The sequence below is a fragment of the Mastacembelus armatus genome, chromosome 8, assembly GCF_900324485.2.
Source record: "Mastacembelus armatus chromosome 8, fMasArm1.2, whole genome shotgun sequence".
In the NCBI taxonomy this organism is placed as follows: Eukaryota; Metazoa; Chordata; class Actinopteri; order Synbranchiformes; family Mastacembelidae; genus Mastacembelus; species Mastacembelus armatus.
The window spans coordinates 18,059,539-18,074,477 of record NC_046640.1 but is presented as its reverse complement, the minus strand read 5'-3'; the positions used below and the strand labels follow the sequence as shown (position 1 = coordinate 18,074,477).

The window sequence follows — 14,939 nt, the reverse complement described above, 5'->3', positions numbered from 1 at the left end:
TGGGGAACTTTTTGTCACTAAACAGTACATATATAAATATTATATAAATGTATTAATAAATACTGTATATTATATATAGATGCACACATAGAGGTCAGATTGTTTGTTGTGTACTCACAGCATGAGGTATATATTTACCCAGAAACAGCGCTTCTTCACAACCTGTGGTCTGCCCATGTCTTCACTCCTGTTCCTTCCCTCTGTAACCCTATAGCACCAGTGGACCTCCTGTTCTGCTCATCCTATTCTTTCTGTGTTCCAAGTGCCAATAACTTTGTGAAAACCCTGTAACTGTGACCCAACATTATCAAATGTAATTGCACATTAACAACTGTAAAATAAATAAATACAAAATCATAGAGAAAATGTCAATATGGATTAAAATAATGAACATCTTAATAAAAGATTTGTAACATTTTTTTTTCTGACTCCTTTTTTACATAAATGTTGAAAAACAAAGCTCAGCCATACAACTCTTAAACCAATTTTTAAAAAAACTCTAGGAAAAGCTGAATCCTAGAGAATCCTTTTAATTAAGAAACAGAAAACTGACTATTGAGTAGATCAAAACCTGAGCATTTTATTTTAACAAAATCTGAATATATTAAAACAAACATTGATTTAGGTCAATTTCCATGCTTGAATTTTTTTATTGAAATACCAAAATTTAGTAGCATTTATGTGGAGAAGTGCAATTATCTAATACAAACAGGCAATTTTCATAAACCTACAGATAAAGAATTGAAACATGCATGCTTGCTCCTGAATGTTCCGCTTTATGAACACTTCAGTACTCACACCTGGAGGTGGTCACGTATGACCAATTTTCTTCAAGCTTTATGAGCATATCATCCCACACAGTGGTTTTTGCATTCATTTGTCTATAGTTTTACTTTCACACTTCACATATGATATCTGTACTTTACATACATAAGAAAGCTGACCGGGGGGGGGGGGGGGGGGGGGCAGCATTCACTGGCCTGTCTGTTTCTTTTTTTTAACTCCACATTATAAAAGAGGCTATTTAATAACATAGATCAAGACTAGGCTTCATCCATTTTATTTGTTTATTTCTTATTTCATTTTATAAATACTTTTTATGTCATATCACAAATAACTACAACATTTTGATGTAAATGTGACTGGAGCAATAAATTCATTATAGTTCGCTGTAATATTAATTTGGATTCTACATGAAATAAACCTTTTCTTTGAAGGTGTTGCCTCCTTAAACTTTTGCTTTGTCTCAAAAGCAGATGCCAAACACTGCATTGCCTGGAAAAAACTACTCATTTCAATTTCCCTTGTTAGGCTGCCACCTAGTGTTAAAAAAATGTCAAGACAACTTGTAGGAAGTCAAGTGGATGAGACTGAAACATACACCTGGTGATGATGCTGCTGAAGGAGAATCACTAAAACAGTTGTGGTCAAGACAAGACAGTGCAGACTTTTCCACCTTAATAGCAGCAGTACAGGGTCTAAAACACGCTTCAAATACAATCATCACTGTCCCATGCAGATATACCACTCAGAAATAGACACTAACTTGCCTGCTCCCTCTATGTTGATAGAATAATGACTTTAGCTATATTCAAAGGAACCATTTTTGAGAAAGGCCATTCAGCATGTGTTGCAATAAGCTAGGTTGTTATATTAACACTGAATCTATTGAGTCTATGTAATGTGAAAATAGTTATTTGTACTACAATTTTGCGCTAAGGAGCTTTTAAGCTTCTTTTAGCTTGTTGATTTTGCTGTTTGCACTCTTGATATATGGTGTGAGCTGTTCTCATTAACACAGCATCAACAGGCAGCAACCTAAAGTACAGAACACCCAGCACCAGGAAGGCAGAGAGGCAAATTAACAAGTAGCTGGTGAGGAAAATCAAACATATGATGGGTTTAAGTCTGACAAAGTCTTTTGAGAATTTGGTGGAGACCAAAAGAATGCTGAGAGGCATTTTGTCTGTGGCTTGAAAAGTGACTCCACTGATACATAGCTGTTTTCTGATTGTTGACTGCTCCCTAGTGGAGAAAAAAAATAATAAAGCAAAATTTCTTGGAAAAGAATTCAATACAGTTCAACACAATAATTACAAAGAGTAATTCCCCAGATGTGGAGGATAGAGGTAGCTTTGCAATTTAAAAAACAAAATCAAGCAAATGCAAGATTTCACAAGGGTTTTAAAAAATACATATTAGTGTTTATGCCATCAACATAACAAAAAGACCTGCCATATGTAAAATACAGGACAAACACTAGTTACACCAGACCAGATTCATAACATTAATAATTAATGCAGTTCAAATGGGTAATGAGCAAAGATATAAAAGAAAAAATATTCAGTGCTTCAGCCACATCTGTAGTGAACCGTGTGCCCGGTGAGGTCCTTCCTCTCCATCTGCACATACTGTAGCTTTTAATGTGCGTCAGTCTCCACAGTTTTGCTTCAGTTCAATAACATGAACACAGGAGGGCAGCCTTACACAGTGACAGTGAGAGATTCATTTTCAGTGGGGACACAACTTCACATCCACCTCAAACAATCTAAAGATGATCTGAAACTAATTGATGAACAGAGTATTCAAATTTTTCTATGGCAGAGAAAATGTTTTCATTCTGGGAGGCTTTTAGAGTACTGTAACAAAACTAGTGTCTTTAGTATAGCTATTGAAAATAAGGGAGCAAATTGTTATCTACTACAGTCAATGTCAACAGAGCAATTTGATTTAGCTTTTTTTATTCTTTATTTCACACTTTGCCTATTGATTCTGATGGATCGCTACCTCGTAGATAAGTATTTTGTTTGCCAGTTACAGCATATTAAAATAATGCAAATCTTCTGCAACTGATGCGTTGTTGAACTGCAGCCACATCAGAAACAGTTGTCTGCATTCCACAAATTCCTCTGAAAATACGGGACAGCTTGGGGGAAAGGTCTCTCTCTCACTGTCTCTCTCCAAGAACTGAACTCAACTGACAACACATCTGCCATGCTGGACTTAAGAGCAGAATGCATAGTTTTACGCAGTCAAACTGATTTAACTGCAGTTAGTGCTGCCAGCTGGGTCCACTAATGAAGTATAAAGTACTATGTTGTGTCTGATCATCATTCAAACTGGAGGAACGGAATCCATTGCCCAAATATGGGCTCAGGGAAGTGGCAAGCACCTGACGCAATCCTCACTGCTGTTACTTTAAATGGCTTCAGGAAATGAGGGCTTCCACTCACGTCATGGGTTTTCCTCTGCATGTGCTACACAGGCAGGATGTGCTTTATATGGGCATCTGTTTGCTAACCCCCCCCCCCCCTTCTTTTTTCTTTCCTGCAAAAGGAAGCAACACACTGGGGGATGGGTGAGACATGTTGAAGCCATTCAGATCAGGATTAACAGTGGTACGGTGGAAGAACATGCAGCACAGTGAGCCTGATTTGATTCTGGATGTTGTTAATGATAAGACACTATTTATGGAGGTGTGAATCAATGTCAGATGTCAAAACAGCTCTAATGATTTACAGAGAGTTTTCCCCTTACACGTGCAATTTTAAATAGTAATAAAACATTTATATTATGGAATCAAACTTTAAAATAACAGCAATAAAGGGTTCCTTTCCTGGCACTATAAAAGTGTAGTCACCTCTTTACCTTGTGTAACAATGTCTAAAAGCCATGGAGAGACGTTTTACAAGGAGGTTGCAGTTATTAGAAAAAAAGTCTGATAAAGAGTAAAATGGATAGGATAATAGATGACCCATGAAGTGCCATCAGGGTTGGCTCTTGCATACGTCTAATATGTGCTTAAGAGAGTGTGTGTAGTGTGGGAGGAACAGGCTACTACTGATTTCTACTGCTCCATGTGGGACTCAGGTTCTGAGACTGCTGAGGGTTTATTCCAACAGTCTTTGGGGATTTGGTAGCAAACAATGTCAATAGTTTTTGCATGTTTTTTTCCTCATCCCCAGATATGTGTCTTCAGGTTATTTTACCTGTTGTCTGACAGTCTTCTTTCTTATTTTAGTTTGTATTTGGGGGGTTGAAGACTTGTATCATGACCACAGTGGCAGATTTAAATAGTTTGCTGAGCAGTTGCAGGACTGCTTGAAATAGCACACCGGGTATGAGCCCGGTGGGTGGAGCTGTCTATGACGCCGTGTGAGTGACGTCAACGAGGTAATAAGTAGGTGTTGTGCACCCAGGGTGTATTGTGTCTGTGTGAAACGTCGGGGTGAGACGCTGAATTTGAAAACGAGCCTGTGGTTGTTTGTTCTGGACTAGTTTCAACACCAGCTGTGAAATGGAGGTCAGTGCTGAGGCCAAGAGGATCATGGTGGTGGCTCTGGGGAAACTGTACAGCTCCCGCTCACAGCGAGGGGGTCTCCGTCTCCACCGGAGTCTTCTGCTGACCCTGGTGATGAAATCCGCCCGGGACATTTACCATGCCGCCCAGTCGGCTGCAGACAGCGTTGCGTCAGGATGCGAACAAGGAAAACAAGTGACCACACAGACTATTACAGAGTTCCAGGGACTCTCTTCCCCCGTCACTGGGCAGCCCCGGACTTTACCTAAAGAGGAGGTCGTAGGTTCTCCCATAAAGCTGCCCCATGACTCACACACGCGTACTGGCGCAGTGGATAAGGAGAATGTTTGCCCGACTGCTCCAACCCAACACTCGAGGAAGAGACGAGGCAAAACGGCCGCGGCACCAGACTTTCTGCCTTGCAAGAAGGCAAAACTTGAGCAGGGAAGCGGCCCTCAACAGCTCATTGTGAATTCAGTTTTGATGGACTATGTGAACTGCAGCAGTGAACTCGGAGCAACCCCGACCCCAGTGCCTCTACACAGAGCTATTGCAGCATGTTGAAACCCTGCGCTAAGGGAAAAGTCTATGTGCTTTTCTACACGGCCTGGGAGCCTGAGCGCGTCACACAGGGCCTGTTCCAGGAGCAGCTGGACGCACTCCTGGGCTGATAAGTCCCAAGAGAACCAGACATGTCTCTCAACAAGCCGGGGCACGTTCCAGGAATCACGGAAGCAGCCAACTTGGTGCGCGGCAGTCCCTGTGACTAAATATGGGCCACAGCGCAGTACAGAGACTGACTTCAGCTGTCCGAAGGAGGAAGTGAAGGAGCTTCACTTTGCATTAATGAACATTTCCACAAATGTTTGTAAACTTTAGTGAGCAGATGTAACATGTGATGAGTGTGCTGAGGCCTACATGTTGACTGAAGATGGGAAATGTGTTGAACTCAAGTGTAAAGCCCGACGAACTACCTCAGTATTTATTAAACGTTTTCCACACAAAGTGACTTTGAAGTGGTGTGTTCATGACAAAGCTAAGAGCTATCATATCTAGAAGAGGTTGCTGCTGGGTGAGTGATGGATTAGCTTTTGGTGTAAGAAAATAAGGTGCTACATGGGTGTGTTGGAAACTACAGGAAACTGGTTTGGGTGTGAAGAAGTTTGCTTCCTTCCCTACAACTTCACATCCCCCACAGTAATTTGCAGAACAAAAGCAGGAACAATTCAGGGGATTGCAGTCCACAGAATGAGGGGGAGGCTGTAAAGCCTTTGACAGACCATACACTGAGAACAATCAGGGCCTCCTGGCCCATAAAGAGATGTTTTATTGTGGCCTGAAAACCATTGTGGCAACGGTCATCGATTCAGCTGCAGCAACCAATGTGAAAAAGTTGGAGTGGACAGTGCAGCCGTTAGATGACAAAGTGCAGCTAATTATCAGTTATTCCTTCCAACAACCTGAGGGTGAAAAACAAATGAGTTTAGGGGCTTACAAGGGTTTTTAATGTTTTACTCAGTTTTATTTGGGTGAAGTATAATATCCAGTAACTGATCTGGGTTTTTAGTGAAGATTGAACTATCCAATATTTAGAAAGATGCAGTTAGCAGGATAAAATTGAGCTTTTACTTAATGTTCTATTAAAGTGGGAGAAATTTTGGAGAGCACTGGTCCCACAGATGACGTAGTGGAAGTATAACACAGATTCACCAGTGGCTGTATTAGTTTACTGCCTGTGTTTGAGGTGGGGGAAGGGGGTTAACCCAGGGAAACAGAAGTAGGAATGTGTGGGGGGAAGTGCCTGTGTGAGCCCCATGAAGCCCCAAGTGTGCTACTTATCTTCTGGATGAAACCAGAGCTCACAGGGCTGGGAGGAGTGGCCGGAACCGTCTGTGGAAACGCACGTCATACATGTTACATACACACACTTTGTGAATGAATATGCTGACACTTCTACATACCAGAGCATAAAACTGTGTGTATATATCGTTTCTAATACTACTAGAAGCAATGCAACACATAGAGTGTGTTGAGTAAGCTTCCCTTACTCATATCATTATGTTAAATATGTTAAATGATTGTGCAACATAAAAGGTGGCACCCACAGTAACCTACTGATTGAGAATCATCAACCAAATCTGATTTTTTTTTTTCAGGACTGCAGAATATTTGAGCCCAGTCCAGCTTATTGCTTTGGTTTTATAGCCTTCAGAATTGCTGCATTATGTAGTCTTACCTCTCTTGTCAACACAGTTTCCACATTATAGTTGTGGCAAATAAGCAGTTTTGAAGCAACTGTATGCGTCACATCAATAACCACAATGCACGTATTTACGGTAAAGGCAACAAAGGAGGCAGAGCAGTGTGCATTCTCTCTGGAGTTTATTCTTTAGGAAGAGGTTCTGTTTGGAATTACAAAATGCACTGGTAGAAACAGTGGTGAGAGAGATTGAGAGTGTGACAGATAAGAGTGTGAGAGACAGAGAGAAAAAAGAGGGAGTGAGTGAGGGATCAAAGGTTCCACAGCCAGTTATAATGAATACATCATCAGATTTGGCTAGCTCCTGCACCCCTGACCCCTCACAAAAAGTAGGAGTTAGAATACACCAGCCTTCAAACTACTTTCTTTTTGTTGTATGTATTTTTTTCCCATTACAAACAGTTCATTGTTGTGGTGTCCTGAACATGGATGTGTTGTGCCTCAACCCCATGTAACAGAAGCAAACAAATGAGACTCTGACTCTCACCAAAGTCTCCTTTGTGTCTATATTCTTTAGTCTTTTTTTGTTGTTTTTGACATTTTTTGTTCTCAAAAATAGAAGGAAAAAAGAAAATGTTGCTTTTTAAAAACATCTATCTATATATCTTTTTTTTTAATTATTATTCCTCTGAATTCATTAATCTGCTTTTTCTTTTATGTCCCAAAGATGACTGGTAACCCACAGTGTGGCATGCACATAGCACATGCATTTCTGGAACTAGATATTTTTTGCTTTTTTGTTTATCTTTTGTATTTAAAAAGAAAACAACCAAAAATCTTTTTTATTTTTTTTCTCTGTAGCGGCTTCACGTTGCTTTTTGAACACTGTGCAGTTAATCAGTGTGTTAGTGGATTTCACTGCAGCATAGACACAAAGATGGATGACGAATGTTTGGAGCTTTGCATGTTTCATTCGAGGGTTACATACACACACAAACACGCACAATTGAAGATTGTTACAATGATTTGACTGAAATGTCATAATGTTTCAAAGGATTTCTGGAGACAATAGAAAGCAAAGCAAGCACAAAACGAAAACACCAGAATTTATCAAACATTCACCTGTGTACATTCACACACACGCACACACACGCACGCACGCACGCACGCACACACCACAACCAGAAGCTACATATCAAGTGTGCTTTCTGATTTTAAGTGTAGTGATGTGAAAAAATACTTGTCTGTGACATTCCACTTAGGTTGGAAAGACACTAAGAGGCAATTTTTTTTTTCTTTTTGATTTTTTTGGTGCATTCTCTGGTCAACATGTGATAGGCCTCCAGGCTAAATGAAGGTCAAATAAATGAATAAACAAATAAATTCAATGATAATGTTGGGGCTGACAGTGGTGTGTGTTAGTGACAAGTGTTAGTTTGAGGCACACAAAGAAACACTCGAATCAAAGTAAAGCGATACACACAGGACAGATGTAACCTGAACCATGACAAATATCTTTTTTTCCCAACCCACCTGAACTGTGCATTTCAGTCATCTGTGTCTACGCATGGTGGACACAGATGAGGTGGTGTACTAGTGAGAGAATGTACTAAACTGCATTCTTAGTGCATCAATCCTGTATCCAGAATCAGCAGTGAAGTAAAGGGAGAGGTACAAAAAACAGAGGTACACTGTTTGTCATACAGCACCACCCCAGGGTCACAAGGGGTCGTGGAACTCTGCTTTAGTATCCGCAGGACCCAGTCATTTAAATTCAGAAACCTGTAGAACACAACTGTGGTCAACAGCAAAATCTTGGGGTGAAGGGGTTCTTCATCATATTCATCCACTATCTAAATTTTACATTTGTTCTACAGCTGTAAAAAAATCTACTAATCTCTGTGCTGTGTGCCCTCAAGTAACCCAATTTCCCCACAGTGCAACTGTGGGCTGGAGATCCACCTCTGGGTTGGAAAAATTATTGACAGTTATAAAAAAAAACAAACAAAAAAACAAAACAGACACAGAATAAGATATAAGAGCAACTGTGGAGAATGTGCCTCATTATCACGATCATCATGGTCGTTGTAACTTCTTATATTTATATGTTTATCCAGAGTTTTTCTGCTCTCTCTGCCTTTCTGTTGGTCTCTTTCTCTCTAATGTCTCTGTTTTAACCCCAAACCCTGGAAGACTTTGAGATGTTACTGAGTTGTTCACCAGTTCACCTTACCCTGCTTTCCGGTACATCATTTTAGGATTATCGCCTTAGATACAAAAAGCTACTTCCACAAAATATATGTGCAATTCCAGCTGCATCAGTGGCAGACATTTGGCACAGAACATACAGACAAGCAAGCAAAAAGTAATCATTTTGTTCCTTTTAGATACACACTCAGTACAATCTTCCTATATCCTTCCATCAGTTGATTTTAGTGTAAATAAAGGAATGAAGTTACAGAGAGAGGGATGTCATATAGAAGAGAGGCAGAGAGAGAAACAGAAAGGAGTTGTTACTAAAAAACAAAAGAAAAAAGAAAAAAAGAAACCCTACAAACCCCAACAGAAAGGACAGAGGTAATCTTCCCCAACATACAGTAGATTCTCATTATCAGTATTATTATTATTTTTGTATCATTCATGCAGGATTCCAGAGTGTACAACTCTGCAAGTCTAAAAAACGAAGCTGTGTGAGGTGCAACAGAAGATTTAAGCTTCAATGTTCTGAAGAAGTAGAAGAGAGGGAGGAAGAAGAAACGGCTGCAGGAACAGGAATCGGAGGGGAAATACTGCAGAAAACAGTTATTGTTTTTTTTTCTTTAACCGGTCTTCACATTTTTGTTTTTCTTTTCATAGGTCATACGTTGAGGTTGGTTAAATTGTTTGTTTCTGGCAGGAGGGTTTTCTCCCACCATCCTCAAAACACCCAATCCCATCCTCTAAATTTTAACCAATGAACATATCAGCCCTATACAACTCTCCCACCCACTTAGCCTTCTCACCTCATACAGGTGGAGGGCTCACTGTCAGTTTTTGTTCTTATTTAAAAACACAGATGATAAAACTCATCAATATTCAAGTGGTGGCTGGGAGGGTTGGATTGATTCTTTTTGCAGCTAAGTTAACTGAAGTTAGCTTTCAGAAGCAAAAAAGTGGTCGTTCTCTTGTCACTGACTAAAGTGTCTTTTGTCGAGTCGCAACTCTTGACATCTTGTAAGTGGCTGTAGCTCGTTGCCAGAGGCATAATTTAAGACACACAAAGACAAATGTCCATCAACCCTCATGCTTGTATCCTTAAAAACTGCAGTTTGAGGTTGATCTCATTTGGCATCAAGAGGTGAATGCAATAACATTGCAAGGTGGTTTGCTCCCTCCTCTTACATCACTCATTTGTTCAGATCCTGCCTCAGCATTTTTGTTCTATGCCTTCATCCTGACACCCATCCCTTCATCTAGCCCACCATCCCTGGACAAGCCAAGCAGTGGAGGAGAGGAAAAAAATTGAAGAGACAAGAAAGAAAGAAGTCATGGTTTCCCTTGGCAGTCAGTGCTCTATTTCAGAGCTTCCTGTGTTAATCTTTCAGTCCATCTTTTTCATTACACCCCTCCCCCATCCCCAGAGGCTAGCACCAGTCGTCATCCTCCGTCTCACTGTAGGGTTCATGAAGGCCCTTACGGGGACCCCTAGGATGCCCAGCTGGAGGGGGGACCTTGTGAGGTCCCGTATGTGGAGGTCCATGGAGATGTGTGGAAGGTGATGAAGACCGGTAGCCATTGGGAAGGCGGCGCTGGGCAGCAGGTTGCACCTGGCCTTGTATAGGCCCTGTCAGGGCAGTGGTGGGAGGGGTTGCATGGCAGGCAGTTCTTGGTGAGGTGCGACTGGGCTGTGGGTGGGGCAGGGGATGAGAGTGGGGGTTGTTTATAGGGTGTGGCTGTGGTGGAGGGAGGGGATGCGGGTTATGTGGCTGTGGTTGTGGGGGTGTTGGCAGTGGGTGGTTGGCAGGGGCATGTGGGTGGTGGTTGCCACCCTGTATGGGGCTCTGCTCATAGGCGGGTGGTTCATGGTGGGACTCATAGTCCTGGTAGTCCTGGTTGTAGAAACAGCTATCTCCCTCCATGGAGCCACCTCCTACACCTGTATCTCCCCAACGTGGGGGGAGGTGATGGCGGGGTGTGCCATGGAGAGCCAGTGGGGGGCCCGTGGATGGTGGACCCTGGACTTGGGGAGGCTCAGGAGATAAGCGGCGAGGGGCTGGGGCTGGGGGTCTGCTCTGTGGCCCACCAGGTGGTGTGGGCATTCCCTTACGGACCACAGGGGAGTATGTAACATGGGGTCGGGGAGTTGCGGGAGTCTGAGGTAACTGTCGACGACCTCGGCGTGGTGTACTGGTCCCCGATGTTGAGGGGACAGGACTTCCGCTGACCGAACTACTGCCCTACACAAAAAGTGAAATAAAGCAAATAAAAAGAACGAATCACGGATTCAAAGACAGAACATACAGAATAGAGTAGAAGATGGGAAAGATATGAAACAAATAAAGAAAGAAAACAATATAAAGAGGCAGAGCAAAAGCAATATAGTCCACATAGCAGCAGGTAAAGACAAGAAACCACAACAATAAATATAAAAGCACCAGTTGTAATGTAGGTGGAATGGAAAAGAGAAAGGCAGACATGAAAGGCATCAAAATGTAATGTACATTGAGCATGTGAATAAAAGGATGAGATTCCAAACACCACCATACATAGAGAAGCAACAAGTCATGCAGAGGAAATGAAAAAAAAAAAAAAAAAAGACGACAGGAGAAAAGAAGGGTAAAGGGTTGATTTTCCAGATCAACTAATGTGGTACAGGATAAACATGATTCATACATAAAATGTATTCCATTTTCAATTACGAGCGAACTATGTGATGTATGCAACATGGTGAGTTCCATAAAGTTATATTTTGTGTATTGGGAGAATCCTTCCCCTTTAAAATGAATTACTCCTCCTTGACAATATTTTTCAAGTTATAAAAATTCAATATGTACCACTGAATGTGTGCATCCCAAAAGTATTTGGGCAAATGTAGATCATCCTTGTTTCCTAGTTTCATCCATGATACACTGTAAGGAGTGTAAAATGTTGTAGATAATGTGTTTGGAAAAGGATATGGTAAAAGGAGAAGTAGTGGGAAGAGCAAGAGAACACTGGTGGTCTAAAAACAGTTAGGCACATAGGGACAGCACTCAGGTGCTCAAATATACATTTTTATGCATATTTGTTTGGTTGCTGGAACAGTGATTTGTTAACTGTGACTTTATTTAGTTTAATTTTCATAATACCCAATATAATTTATGATTTTGTGTGCATGTAGGCAAACATATATAACATGAAAATATAAGGATATATATATATATATATATATATATATATATATAAAATGTACGTCTTAGCCAGAAATGTTGTCATAAAAACTTACATATTTTGTACACACTATCTATGCTGTTTAGAACACAACTGTGTGTTTTTCAGAAAAACAACACATCTTGGCCTCTAATTTGAGTGCAATGGACAGGAAAATACTCCAGCAATAAACTCTATAATATGTCTGTCACTCTGTTGTCCAATCATATAGTAACATACTTTACTATTACTTTACTAAGAAACAGTAAGCAATGCTATAATGCACTATAGAGAGATTCTCCAAATATCTAAGAAGATATGTTTACTACCTTACTGTCGCAGATAGTAATATTCTCATCAAACCTGAACACTGTTAAGGGACCTTTCATTACCAAATTACATCAGAAACACCCCTCACCACAGTGTTTTCTTACTGCTAGAAAAGACTGCCAGGGCATTCTTGGCAGAAAGACTCGACCAGTCAACAACCATCAAACCAGAGGCCTTTGTGTTATAATTTTCAGCACATCCCTAAAAATGTATTCCACTACTTTCTTTTGTATTAGAAGGTAACACAATTTGTGTTGCTATTCAACTAGTCACTACATGCACACAAGTAACCAGGAGCCCACCTGTCTGTGTGTCATGCACTCGCGACCCTCACTGGGTGATCTAGACCAGCGCCGGTCCCTTTCTCTCTCCCTGTCCCGGTCATGCTCTCTGTCACGGGAATGCCTGTGTCCATATTCACCCCCTCGCTCTGCTACATAGCGCTCCTTGTCCACAGAGCCATGGTGATGGTGATGATGATGGTGATGCTTTCGGTCTTTGGACCGGCCACGATCTCTGTCACGATCTTTCTCTTTGGATGTGAAATCGCCTGACTGGGTGGTTGTACTCAGGTCTGTGCCCAGGCCTGATGGTGAAGTTTATCAGAGTTATAACTGGCATTAAGGGTGATGGAAACATCAGAGATCACAATGCAGCTTCTACACAGTGTAACTGTGTCAATATTGGTCAAACTGTCATGTTATAGATCTTGTTGTGTGTGTGTGTGTGTTTGTGTGCCTTTCCCACCTGTGTCAGCCTCCATGTAGCGGCAGAGGGACCGCTCAGATGCCCGATGACTCCGGTCTTTTCGCCGGTGTCCATGTCGGGAACTTCTCCCCTCCTCAGGTATTACATGCTCCATGTGGTAGTTGTCTACCCCTCCTTTGTCTCTGTGGCCACGTCCGGACCTGGTGTGGCCCAGAGATGAGGCTGAGCGTTTCATGGGACTGCTGTCATTGATGGTCTAAGACAGAATGAGAAAGACCACCAAAGCAGGGTGGGAGAGAAAGGGAGAGATACAGGGAGAGGTGTTTCCTTTGTCTGTTGAATTTGTGTTTCCTGTATGTTCTGCAGTAAAAGACACCACACATGCATGTTTGTGAATGGGATCTGTTTCTTTAAATCTATGCAAGCCCCCAATTCCCCTTTCCCCCACAGTCCATATCACATCATACACTTCTATATTAGTAATAATGAAGCATTCATCCTCTTTAAAACTAAAACAGATGATATAAACATTTTCAAGGGCAGGGATCGGCAAAACAGACCATGGGCCACATTTGGCCCTCTATCAAAAATATTTGTCAAATAAAAAAAAATGTGTCTCATTATCTATATCTTACTTCTTTAATTCAAACACATGTAATTCCATAGCTTATGTAACCAAAACATTTATGATGATTCTTTACACACAGCAAGAGTTTTGATGACAACTGCCAGGTATTGGCAACCAAGAGAAGGTAAAGCTATTTTGTTACCCACTCTTTAATTTTCCATTTCATTATGCACCTTTGATTTGCACATAGATTCAATAGGAGACATAATGAATCAATCAGATAGATGATGTTTGATTGTTCCACATTAACAACTTTAAATGTATATATGTATATAAGTCTAAACCTGCCTATTAGAAAGCAAACAGTGTTATAAATGCCTTGTTTTCAGATTACAATTTTAAGAAATTACACTACAGACAAATGTCTCCACTACACCTGTAAAATTCTGACAGCCCCCAGGGAGCAGTGTTAAGAGGCTAAAATTCAAGTAATTGCCGACCCCTGAGCAATAAAGAAGAAATAAAATAAAAGATATAATGGCAAATGGCCATGCCTTTCATGCTTCTGTAACTAATTTTGTAAAAGAAAAAAGGGGTAGAAGGGCCAGTATGACTTGAAAAACTCCAACCCTCATCATTCATAAACCCCCTGAACATCACATATTCCAGGCTGCATGTACTTCTGCGTGCTTTACTCCAGCCATGCAGGTACATAGGGGTTGTCCTGAGTCCTCTAATCACATAAGAACTTCCCTCTAGTGTTGAGGCCTCATGCTCTGAGTAAGGACAGCAGGACAGAACCTATGGTGCCACAAGTTGCAGCCTAGTTGTGTAAACCATATCAGGCTCAGTGCTAGATCCTTTTGGCAGCAGATCTAGTCAAAATTTCCAGTACTTGTGTATTCAACAAATTAACTGACAGATATGTAAAAAAACAAAACATTATCTGGCTTCATATAAGTAGCACTGAGAAGCTTAATAACATAATCACACACATTGATATCAAGTCAATCCTCCCTGTCTTCATTGCTCACACACACACACACACACGCACACACACAAACACACAAGCACACAGCCATGTAAACACATTTAAAAAATGTATTGCATGCAGGTGTAAATGGAGAATTGGAGACAGACGGGAAAACACTGATACCATCCTTATAAACGATCACACGGGCATGAAGACATAGCAACAAAGCACTAGCAGCAGCAGCAGCAGCTGAGAAAGAGAGGGAGACATGGACCACAAGACAGTGGCAGTGACAGCTGATGATGAGAGGGGACATGCTGAGTTCAGACCAACTTCAAATCCACTGTGTTAAGTGCATAAGAGAAGTGTCTAAGGATGGCAAGACGAGTTTTGAAGCTGGGTTGGCATCAGATCTGCTCATGCACAACAGTGCTATCCTAAAAAAAAATCTAAAAAAAAATCTCTTGCCCAC

The 14,939-nt window shown here is 41.2% G+C and overlaps 2 protein-coding genes across 2 annotated transcripts in view; one reads left to right on the top strand and one right to left on the bottom strand.

Moving 5' to 3' along the window:
* Positions 1–4,187: 4,187 nt before the first annotated feature.
* Positions 4,188–5,306, top strand: ier2a (immediate early response 2a). Its single transcript, XM_026325251.2, has one exon. The coding sequence runs from the start codon at positions 4,298–4,300 to the stop codon at positions 4,862–4,864; it is 567 nt and encodes a 188-aa protein (XP_026181036.1). The 5' UTR covers positions 4,188–4,297; the 3' UTR covers positions 4,865–5,306.
* Positions 5,307–7,647: 2,341 nt separating this feature from the next.
* The window catches only part of cacna1aa (calcium channel, voltage-dependent, P/Q type, alpha 1A subunit, a), a 68,428-nt gene continuing 61,136 nt past the window's right edge, over positions 7,648–14,939 (bottom strand). Inside the window, exons 50-52 of the mRNA XM_026324746.1 lie at positions 12,966–13,182; positions 12,521–12,804; positions 7,648–10,936 (exon numbers count right to left, since the gene is read on the bottom strand). Coding sequence (XP_026180531.1) covers positions 10,124–10,936; positions 12,521–12,804; positions 12,966–13,182 — 1,314 coding nt within the window. The 3' untranslated portion in view covers positions 7,648–10,123. The remainder of the gene's footprint in view (positions 10,937–12,520; positions 12,805–12,965; positions 13,183–14,939) is intronic.